This window comes from Cardiocondyla obscurior, linkage group LG07 (genome assembly GCF_019399895.1).
Source record: "Cardiocondyla obscurior isolate alpha-2009 linkage group LG07, Cobs3.1, whole genome shotgun sequence".
In the NCBI taxonomy this organism is placed as follows: domain Eukaryota; kingdom Metazoa; phylum Arthropoda; class Insecta; order Hymenoptera; family Formicidae; genus Cardiocondyla; species Cardiocondyla obscurior.
The window spans coordinates 8,952,101-8,964,315 of NC_091870.1; the positions used below are offsets into that span (position 1 = coordinate 8,952,101).

The following is a 12,215-nucleotide window of genomic DNA, read 5'->3' on the forward strand; positions in this document are numbered from 1 at the left end:
ATTTAAATTTAAATTAATAAGAGTTCAGTGTATGTTCTTCAAGTTTCAATAATATTTCTTAATCTCTAATATCATTTCTGCGTAAATATAATTCATTAAAAAATAATATAAGCTCTGTACAAGATTCTTAAATATTACGTTTAAATAACATTTTTAGCCTACCGTTTACTGATAACATTTGCAAAATTATTGCAATATAGATTACGAAGTAAAAATATATTCGTATGTGCCTTGGGAATCCATTCCTGCGGATGACGGTATGTTCTCTGCATCTAAATGTATAAATGCGATACATATATTGTCTCATAACAATATTAGATTGAACGTCGTTGAAGTCCTTTTTGTTTTTCCTCAGAGTGAATCGGATTATGTAAACCCAAAGTAGGACTAGAACAAAAAGTAAATTAAGAAATAAAATCGTGCAAAAAATAATCAGCGGGAAATATATTACAAAAGAGACAGGCAGATTAGAAATGGAAAAAGAAAGATGACAAATAAAATAGAAATAATACAATATATTACATTCGAGCTCCTGGTACTTACTACGATAATTTCGCATTGTGATGTCGTAGATAAAAAATTTTACACCGAAAAAAATTACGTGCCGTTTATAAAAAAAAATGTTTTAGATCCAAAAAGACACTTAAGCATTTTATTAAATACAATTATACTTAAAATAATTTTCAAGTACACCGAAAGGATCTATAACTTTCCTCGGATTTTTTTCTTTTTTTTTTTTTTATTTGTATGGCGCGCAATATTTTTCAACGTAATCATTTCTTATCTTTGACATCACGTTTTTAATACAAGCATGACGAGTACTTAGGAACCCTGAGAAAATTTTTATTTGTCACAGCATAATTCGCATACTTATCTTAAGTAAAATTGCAGAAAAATTACCGCAAGCAATGTGAAAACAGCTGTGATCGGAATCCAGCGAAAATCTTACTGTTAATCCCCTGCCTATTAAAATATCACAATTCCTGTATAAAATCTAACAAACGTGTGATATAAAAATTAAGACATGTAATAAAGTATTTAATAAAGAAAAAAACTTTTTTAAATGTTATATTAAAAAAAGCCAGTTTAAGGAAATTGGTTGCAAAAGAGGAGAATAATTAAAAATTTACTATAATAAAACTCAACAACGTAATATAGTTTAAAGTTTATTTAATAATAACATTATGTTATAATAGAACTGTGCAATTGTTGCAGTCAAGTATAGTGATGTAGAGATGATATAGCAATAGATATAGATATAGATATGTGTGAACAAAATAGATTGATAAATAATTTCAGATAAATTATTTAAAATTTGTTTGAGTCTGTTTCAGCTGCTCTAAATAATATTTGGTGCGCGAAGGCATAAAATTTAGCTAAAATCATGTGTTTAATTGCTCATTAAATAGACGAACTGCAAAACGGTGTATAAATTTCATTAAACTAATTGTTAAGAATGTAAAAGTGCTAGAATAGGTAGAAAAGTTTGTAAAATATAAAAATCACGCGGTACAAAAATTGTATTTACACGGTATAATAATCTAATCTAAAAAATTATTTTAATTCTAATATTCTAATGCACGATACTTTGAAATTCGTGTGAGTTGCTAGATGTGAAAGCAGATAAAGATGGCTAAAATCCTAAAAAAATGTTTTCCAAATCTGTCTACCTCACCTCGCAAGCGTTCGTTATATTCGATTGGTCCACTTGTTGGACGGAGTTGAATTGCACCAAAACCAGTTCATAAGTCACGATGGTTCCAGCAACCTAAACCATTATTTATTAATTGGAACGATGGCGTGTAATGTAAAAATTTTTCGAGCAATAAAATATAATTTAAAACTCTTTTTTAAAAACCGTAATAATGACAAAGTATAAATGGTGTAGAAACAAGTAAGAAAATGCAAGTAATTAAAAGTTTGCAGCAAAATAAGTTAGCTCTTAGTTAAATAATTAGACCTAAACTATACTTAATTTGTATAAATTATTGTATTTACGGTTAACACAAGGCTCCTCGTTACGGAGAAGAATTTCATTCCCGTCAGGCTGATATTATCCGTCGTCACTTGCGTCAAGAATCTCGTGACCTGCGTAACATTGTGCAAACTTGTACGCGAAACTGCGTAAGTGGAAGAGCGATCAAGAAAATTACCTTTCATATATAAATAGTATTAGTTATTTTCCTCGCGAACTGACATGCATATAATTTTTTTTAATTTCCACAAATATCTTAATCGTACAAAGAAAAACTTTTCTTTAACAAACTTATACAATTATAAAGACGTGGGATTTTTATTTATATGAAGCTCTCTTTCTCTCTCGAATTATCAGGCGTCAATTATAGAGATTGATCAATTTATATCTGTCTAATAATACGTTTCTTAAAACAAACCTCGTGACCGTAACTAGAACCGGAGACGCTGTACAAAATCGGTGCCGGCAGGCGAGACTCATCGTGAATAGAAGCCGCGTACAAAGATACCGCCGTTGTCCTTGCCAACAGGAAGCCGAAGGAAAAGCAAAAATAGATCTTCCGCACGGCACCGCGTATTGGGCTGTTTAAAAAATGTACGTACAATTTTACGCATCTTACTTGAAGAACTCGTTAATTCTAACATAAAAACTTTATCGTTATTCTGCGATAAAATAAAATAGATAGTTAACGATATCGTGAATATCGGTGTAAAATAAATCTGAAATATTATGTTACGACCAGAGGTAAGAATTTTTATATTAGTTTATTAAGAAATTCGATGCATAATTGAAGGGAGAAAAAAAAACTTGTTATTGAAACATAATATTAAAATATTAAAAATGTATAAAGTATACTTGAAGGAAAACAGCAATTGGATGCAGATGAAGTACAAGTCTGTGGCGAAAGACAAAAGCACGATACTTGAGATATGATTGTCCACCCTGCGTGTAAGAGTCGCTAAATGATTATAGTCATTTCTGGCTTCGGCCCACCACCATTCTGGCATCGCCTTAATAATTAAAAAAGCGACGAACTGACGTTAGTAGACCCACATTTTTTACATCGTTACTAAAAATATATAAATTAATTTTCTTTTACATACTTTTCCCCGTATCGCAAAAAGGCGACTATTCAGTTGTCTAAATTGATCAGCCAAAGCTATGCTGATGAGAATAAGAAACAAATCAACGAAGTTCCACGAGAATGTGCTCAGAATATTTATAGTCTCAACCAAGATCCCTTTCCAGAGGCTGTAGGGCAACTTCGTAAAGACCTGAATAAAGTCGCTGATTACAATTAATGACATTATTATACACGTTGGTCCAGCGACAACCGAAAGCACACACGCGTAATCTACATTTTATATTTAATTGTAAAATTCTTTTAGCTTAAAAAAAAAAACAAAGAGAAAAGCAATTTCGAACGTTTATGAATTAATTCGACTTGAAAGCGATATAGCGATATTTTATAAAATTAAGAATCAAGAATATTCCGTACATTACCTGAGGAAATTGCGATTGGAAATAAATACCGATGATGTCGGTCTCACCGCGATACTTCGCACATTCGAGCGCACTGATGTACGCAGAAAGCATAGCGGCACCGTGTTCCACTGAACATGAAAATTTAATATAAATTTCCGAGCGCAACCTAGATACGCACGTTAACTGACATGTAACAACTTTGACGTCTAAACAAAAACGGGATAAGTACCAAAAGCGAATCTAATTTGTCTACGAAAAAAAAAGAAGAAGAAAAAAAATTACGTCACGTTAATATCATTTTCAACGAGAAGCTCGCGATTCAGAGTCTGTCAAATAATTCTATAATTAACAAAACGTATAAGGAGAACACTTTCATTTTTTAAATTACGATTGACTCACCTAACGCCAGCAGCATCACGACGGTGGTAACAATTTTGAAACGAGTAGCGAGCGTAGTCTTTGAGATCCGCCGGTGTCTCGAGGTAAATTCGCGCTCCAGTTTTTCCCAAGTACGTGCCAGGCAGGGCCACTGCATCGCCAGCCGTATAAACATGATAGCCGTCACGAGGGCAGTGGCGTAAAAAACGAACGTCGCTGATACATGTTTAAAATAATCGTCAGGAGCTTAGAAATGTAAGTGGCCGAAGCGCCCGGTCTTATTCACAACGAGACCAACTTACTCATTTTTGTGGAGTTTATCCCGGAGGTGAGCAGGCGCCAGACGTTGGCAATCGACATTAATAACACCCCAAGAAAAGCAATCGCCGTATACAAGATTTTCGGGTTGCGCCACGTGAATCTACGGGACATTCGTGAGACTCGTGAAAGGTCTAACCGAGGGAAATCGTTAAAAGATATCGAGGGGGCTAATTAAGACCGAAGCGGCTCGACTATGCAGCCGCAAACCGTTTGTTTCTGCCTACCGGAGATACGAGGCATCCGGCTTATTGATACCGCACACTGGAAGCATGGAAAAGCATTGGGCTAGCACGATGATCGGTCTCATAGCCGCGTGCAAACTGTCGGTGGAGGGATTGAAGGTGTCCGATGGTGGCACGACGGATGCCAGCACTAAAAATCGTCAACGTAATAAGTGGTCAATTTGCGTACCGCGACAATTAGGCTGGACTTACTTTCGGGTACCACCACATCGGTCTTCATGGGATCGAACCTGCTGTGTCGCAGGTTAGTCTTGGGCGATCTGAAAACAATTGCTCTTATTCACCGGAATTAAATAATATATATTTTTTACTTTTCAAAGCAAAAAATCAAGGCTTTCTGTTCCCGACGTTAAGACACTCCGCGGGAAGTAAAAAAATTTTATTATTAATTAATTACTATTTAATTAATTTTATTCGTTTGTAAAAAGACATAATCTTTGTTTGCTCTCCCTCGGGGGTTGACCAATTTAGCTAAATACTATTTGCCCCAGATTAATCGAACACGATTTTTCTCTTATTTTTTTCTTTTCGACACAGAAAATTTCTCACTCAAAAACGCACCTTGCACGAAGCACGTCGCGGCTCACGGTGTGCACAGAACACGATCGCATGACGGACAGAAGATAGAACTCGTTATTTCTGAACTTTATCATACGGCGAAGTGGCAGGACGGAGGGAGCTTTATAAACATCGCAGGTTCAATAAATGTCCACTTCGGACAGCCAGTGGAAACTCGGGGGCTGCTGAGGCCTCGTCCTCGACAACCAAGCGCGAGAAACTCGCGCGTTCAGCAGAGAGGGAGAAATACGAACCTCCGAGAAGCAAATTCTGACGTCATTGTCACGTACAATATTGGAAAATAATTAATTTTCTGATTCCTCAGCTGCGTGTTCAACTCTAAAGCACGGTCCCCTCTTCATTATCGCGCCACGCTTATCGATTACAAAAAGAAATAATTTTCACTTACTTTTCTCGTCATTAATAATTGCGGAAATAATAAAAAGAATTTAGACACATTATTTTTTTGGATAAATAAGAAAAAAAAAATATATCACCAATAAAATCTAATACAATATATTAATAATAATGCAATGTGAAAAATGCAGCGTGTTGAAATTAAAAAACGGCAAAAATCGATAAAAATAATCACGTAATGTTCATATCGCACGATATAAAAGGTCAGTAGTCACGACTAATTCCAACTAATTTCAACGCGAGTTTCGTGAATTGCCGGCCATTAATCAAGAACGTTCAGATCATTAAATTAAAATGTTTACGCACAGCCGTCTTTGTTGAAAAAAGGGCGTTTATTTGCGAATCATAATTGATAAATCGATTTTTATTATGCAGAGTGCTCGTTAGCCAGGTTCGCCCGGACTTATCTAAGAGTTTCGTTTTTCTTTTTACGTTTACCCTATTAAAAGAGATTAAATTAAACCGGTCGGACCGTCTTCAGCTCAACGTTAAATAAAAATATTCAGATCAAATGTCGCTTGCTTAAGTGCCCGAGCAATAAATCTTAGTTTCTCGCTTGCTGCGTTTTAAAATAACTTACAACCCGGTGCTCAAATACTTTCAAATGCTGTTCGCGTAAATAGAGCAAGTTATGTGTACGATTTATGTTACTTACTGAACGTTAATCATGAAAGAACGCCGAGGTTTTTCAGCAGTCTTCAGTCGAAGGTAAGGCGCATCAATGGTATTTCCGTTATTCCCGTTTATCTCCATTACGCGTTAAAATCTTTCCGAAGACGAGAATCGCGCGGGTCTATCAGAATTTCTTCGTGTTCTCCTAAAGTCAAACCAGAACACATTTGATTTAGTATTATATAAAACTTTGTAACATATTTCACAGTAAAATTATATTTAATCGAGATTTAAATTTACAACTATTTTAATTGCGTTACATGAAAAATAATTAATTATAAATGATTCCAACATTTCGCGAAGAAGTAACAATTTATTTATAAAAGGGCGCGATGTGAATTTGCAAAGTAAAATTTCCCTCTTTAATTTTACATCTTTTACGACGCGGAGATATGTAGTCAAAGAGCACTTTAACGCGCGGGTAAAACAATAAGCCACGAGCTGTAAAACAATGTCGCTTGCGTGCTCGGACGTACACTGACAGCCGTGGTGGAAACCCCTATAACTTATGCGCTTATTGTCTCTATCCCGCGTGTAATCTTTGCTTGCATAGGCTGGAGAAATAACAGCCTCCATCACGCACTTGTAGCGGTTCTCGTATTTGTGTGCGGCGATTTGACACACCTGACACGAGTGGCATTCATTGTCGTACATAATAAAAGGGTACTCAACTTGTCATTTGCAAGTCGCATTCGCAGTTCACCCCCTCAAAAGCTAGCACGCAAGTTTGTAGGAGCACACAATTTCAATCTCGTCGCATAAATTTATTTTTAACGAGAAAAATAAATTTTTCAAAAGATAGCTCCTAACTCTGAGCTCTTTTAACTTTTAAACGACGATAAGCCCTGACGGACGCCGAAAGGCCGTCCTCCGTTTATGCTCTAATCACATCTGAATCGGGTAGAAAGTCATGAACATAAATCCGGGTATTAAATCCTCGAGTAACCGCGCGAGGCAAGCAGAGTCGATCATCAAGTAATTACATTAGACGCGTTAATCACGAGGCAACCTCGAGCGCTCGATAAGAACTACGTAGGCGGTGATAGCCGCTTCACGGAAAGCGTCAACCCGCGGGATTAGAGGCACACGTGGAAACGCGTGTTTTTGCGATATTTACTCAATGTCTCTGACGGCCTGTTATATATATCAAATGAGAGTGTGCATTTATCATACTTTTCACTCACGCTTATCAAGGATGCACCTGTCAAAGCTCGGGAAACTGATAAGCGCGCGTTCTTGACGCAAACGTCGACTATAGTCTTGAAATCTCGAAACAATTGGCATCTAACGAATCTTGCCCCGTGACACATTATACCTTGCATCGGATGGGATTTAAAATTCAAGAACGTAATTAAGAAACCGGGTTATTAAACGTCAGGGGCTGATTTGAAACTACGATTTTGCTGATTACTTGTTTACTCTGCAAGTAAATGAGTTAATAAAGAGGAAAGTACATTAAGCAAGTAACTATTCGCGTACAAAATCAAAGCATGTTAAAGATTTGCGTGAGAACTAAGAAATCAAATATTTCGGAAAGAATTTCTTCCGCGCGATTCGGATTATTTTATTTTTCCCTTTTTAAAGCGCGTGTTGCGCGCAACGGCATTTAAAAAGCACAGAAAGAGCGGCCGCAACGTATCGACGATAGCCGCTGTATTTTGCGGAAAACGTCGCGCTCTCGTCGCTGAAATGGGTCATCCAGCACTCTCCCTTTCTCTCCTACGCTCGCGGAGGATGCCGTCTTTGTCTCGCCCTATCATGGGCATTTTCCCGGACGATCCGCACGTGGACGGTTCTCGTCTTCCTGTCAAGCTGTGTGCAAACGGAATTTCCCCATTGTCCCGCCACACCTGCCGCCTTTCTCCCCCTCGGTGCATGGTACGGTATGCGCGCATACTTTCCGTATGCAAGCCAGGCTTGCGGCTCGTCCCGCAAACCGCGGCCTACTTTAATATCCTCCCTTTATGATATTGTGCATGCGAGAGCCAATAGATTCGCAAGACCACCTCGCCGCGATGTTTAATGAGCGCTGCCGTTCGAAGGGGTACGTCGCGATAACGTCGGCCACTGTCACCGTGTTAAAACATGCCCGCCGATACATACCTTAGGGGAAAAAAAAGAAGTTATCCGTAACTTCTGTCTCCAGGAAAGTCCCTCCTCGCCTCGCTTCGCCTCGAAAATTTTTTATCGCTGTGAAAATATCGTTCTTCACGTCGTAACACAATTTCAACTTAGATAAATGTGTTCAGAATTATTATTATTTCCACGTCAGGTTTACAATACGCGGTCCTTCCTTTTCTTATAGCTGAGCTTGGCCTTACGTCGGATTTCGCAAAAGGGATTCTAAAAGAAGAATTTTATATAATTTTAGAATGGCAAGACGTAATAGCGACGATATTATAAAGTAGGTAACATTAGAATCCAATGCTATCAGTTTTTAATATTTTAATTTCTATATAAAAATATTATATCGAGAAACGTTTTTACTGTAATATAAAATAATATTAATTAGCGGTGATAAAATGATAAACCGAAAAGGTTTATCGTCAAATCGATCATCTAATAATCGCTTTATCACAGTAAAAGACACTTGACAGTCTTACCTTCTCGTTTTCACGCGGATTTAATAAATTTCAAACGATAATTAAAGTCACTTTTAATTCCGACGTACAGCCAAATGTTACGCGAACCTGCCGAGTTCTATAAGTAAGCTCCAGTCGAGCTTCACACTATCTCAAAGGCCGAATGCTGTTTCACGCTACAGGGATAGGGAAATAGTGAAGTTGCGGCATAAAATAGTCTGCGCGTACGAATTAAAATTGTATTGTGCTCCCACGGGTAAGAGAAACGTACATCGTTTTACAATCGTGTGGCAATCCTTTCCGGCAAAGTTTTCCAGGAAATACTACCCTTACGCACAAAGGCCATGGGTGATGCTCGACCGTGCCTCACGCCGCGATCAATCTTTATTATTTTTTAACAATAATTACACCGGTATCGCAGACCGGTATTGGAGCGGAGGGGCAACTGCGTGGGCGCGATCGCGCGTTATCGTCAAAATATAATCGCAAACGTCCGACGGTTATCAGCTAGAGTAAATCAGGTCCGTTTCAATCCGCTGTTTTTTTTTTTTTTTTTTCCATTTTGTAAACAAGCGTTTACAATGTCGACCGTTATCTCCGGCCGACGTGATACCGTTATTGACTACGAAAACCAGGTACACAGGTGAAAAACACATTATCGATGCTCGAGTTCCCCTCCGGCGCACGAGAACGGTCGATTCTTCGAATATAAGCATCGCACACGATTAGATAGCGCAACAGGAATTTGATTAGAGATCATTTATCAATTGTTGTTTGTCACACGCGTATCCTAAGCGGAATGCTTATCGACAGGCCTAGTTATGCTCGCGAGTTGATAGTAATACAACCAAAATGGAAGGAAAGTAAGTTCACGTTCCTAAATTAATCTTACGGTATCGGTCAACTTTGTCGCCCGAAGCGTTTTGGGTTGTAACAAGTTACCAAGCTACGTAAACGATTTTTTGGCCCTCGCTCATCGTCCCCTCGAAAGATCAATGCCCTCGGCGATCATCGAGACGTACGCGGGTCCGAAAATGTTGATTTATGTCACGCAAGAAAAAGCGATCCATATTCTCGACGTTCCCTCCACGCCGAAACTCCCTCTTTTCGTTTGCTCGGCACCGAAGAAAAAAAAAAAAAAAAATCGTATTTGACGTAAGACGCACGCTGAGAATACGGACACGCGAAGCACATGATACGTTGCCCATGTACTTAATCGCGAAACATTATTGATTACAACCATATTGATTAGCTTAACTGTGCTCATACGCATGTACGTGAAAATTCAGAATAGCCTCGCAATCAAATAAATTCTATCACCCACGGGTAATCTACGTATGTACATCCGCTACCGCGTGATACTTGGGCGCTATTGTTCGCCCAAGACCATCTACACGAACCTCTTTGACCGCGGCTCGCTCTCGCCGAAGGCGCTTCGCTTGGTTCACCTGGTGCGTTTAATAAAAAGAAATATTCGCGCGATAATGAAGCGGCCCGGGGAAATGCGTTACGTTTTAATAAAATTACGCCGCGATATTATCATAGCTCGGATGTCGCGACGTGCAATTTATATTCCCAAGGTAAACGTTTGAAGGAGAAATTACGACCACGAGACCACCAAGTTAATCTCGCGTTTTCCGCATTGGAGACCCAATCTGGAGCATTTTTTTTTTTTTTCTTGCTCGCGTCAAACGTTTCGATCAAATCTCGCGCACAATCAGATAGATTCTTCGTAAAATTTCACCGCGAGTTACTCCGAACGAGGCTATCGTTCGCCGCAATCTCGTCGCGATCAACGAGTCTGGAACTACGTGCCGGAATAAAGGATCTGGGATTTAACGCGATGTAGGACACTGGTTGCGTTGCATATTGCAGCGGCGCCGCGAAGTGAGCAGTTTTTTTAGGAGGGATGGCGGTAATTCTACAAGATATATGCAATTAACACTCGTATTTATCACGGATACACTCTGTATTAATATCAACGTCGCTCCCGGTTATGAAAAGCGTACAATTAATTCTGCTTATTTACATAGGGCGGAACTTGTAAAATTCAACAACAGCACAAAGTGGAAAATTCTAAATTATTTAACGAGTTGTTTTTTCCCTTTGATGGCACGTTTCTCATTGGCTCCTCTCTCTCTCTCTTTTTCTCGCAACACTTTAATCAATCATAATCGCGTAATATAAAATAAAAAGGGCTTTCGTAGAAACTTTATTAAAAATACGTATCGTACATACACATACACACACATCCACACGTAACTACTGTATCCTCAAAATAGCGCCGTTATCGACGAAGCTAGTACTCGAGCCAAATATTGTATCACATTTAGCAAATTTAACTGTCTCGATATTTACCTTGCCAGTTTTAACGCGAAATACGCTACAATTATCAAATATACGGAAATACGCGACAAATCGTCCATTATGTAATACAGAAAATTTTCGAGAAACATTTTTTTTTTTTCTAATTTCGCTTTTTAGTTCGCACTTACTTCGTTCAACAATAAGACAAAGTAACCTATTCTGCTTAATGGACAATTTAGCAATTATTCACCTGCTTTCGTTTCTGACGATTCGAAGCGTGTCTCACTCTTGAAGAAGATATACGTGCACGATTCTAACGTCCCGCGTAAGAATATTGGACTGTTTATCTGGCAAAAATTATCTAATACTGTTTTATTTAAATATTCTTTTTGTTATTCGAGTCGCAGGTCAATCTTACCTTAACGACCAAAAAGTCATTGGTTCCCTTTGAGTGCTATTCGAAAAATTCGAGACAAGCCCGCAATTTGTAAGATTTATCTTCAAAGCTGGAAGCAAATCTTACAAATTATGTGTTTGTTCTTATACCGAATCCTTCGACGTTTCCGCCGACTTCTTTCTCTTGAGTTTCCTCCAAATTTGCCAGCCTCGTGTCAAACATTTTTAACGTTTCCTGGCAAACGACGAAACATGCCCGACCCGTTTACGCGCGTCGATCGTTCATCGATACATTCCGTCGCAGTAACGTGAGTCGAAGAGCATTCGAGGACTTTGTTCGTAGAAACAATATATGCTTCCACCATCCCCGTCATCGTCGTCGTCGTTGTCGTTGTCGTCGTCGTCGTCGTCGTCGTCGTCATCGGTGATGGAAAAGCTCAATGTGTCGCGACAGCGAGATCCGCTACGAAACCTCGTAGGCATGTCAGCCGTGCTGTTTCGAAGTGCTCGGTATGTTCGGGTCCTGCCCGCTGTTGGTAGAATCTATAAAACAGAGGGCCTTAAGCGACCCAATTTTCCCTTCGAAAAAAGAATATCACGCGATCGTCAAAAGTACAAAGCTAGAAAAAAAATACTAAGTTTCCTTCCTTAAAAAATAAAAAAAAAAAAAAACTGCAGTAAGCAAAGATATATTTTGTAGCAAATTCTTTCGTTCCTTATTCAAGTGAAATGTGCCAGCCGACTGATTCGTGCATCGTGTTCAAAATGAGAGAGAACAAAAATATTCTAATTTCGTCGTCTATTTGTTACAGTTTCCCTGTTCGGCAAAGAAAGAAGATAAATTGAGACCTGTGTGGGTGGACAGTTCCTCGAAACGGTCCG

General features: G+C 38.6%; 1 protein-coding gene across 2 annotated transcripts; it reads right to left on the reverse strand.

Annotated features, from left to right (window-relative positions):
- Positions 1–30: 30 nt before the first annotated feature.
- On the reverse strand, positions 31–12,165 carry LOC139104207 (gustatory receptor 5a for trehalose). 2 transcript variants are annotated; one of them, XM_070659535.1, is made up of 12 exons: positions 4,963–12,165; positions 4,594–4,661; positions 4,384–4,531; positions 4,141–4,259; positions 3,860–4,054; positions 3,479–3,588; positions 3,079–3,249; positions 2,831–2,985; positions 2,394–2,556; positions 1,999–2,088; positions 1,676–1,768; positions 31–387 (listed from the first exon to the last, which is right to left on the reverse strand). In XM_070659535.1, exons 1-12 carry the CDS (start codon positions 5,052–5,054, stop codon positions 367–369), a joined length of 1,425 nt encoding a protein of 474 aa, XP_070515636.1. In that variant the 5' UTR covers positions 5,055–12,165; the 3' UTR covers positions 31–366. The 2 variants fall into 2 exon arrangements, with proteins under 2 accessions (XP_070515636.1, XP_070515635.1); XM_070659534.1 differs by having other exon boundaries at positions 6,032–12,164.
- Between the last annotated feature and the right edge of the window lie 50 nt (positions 12,166–12,215).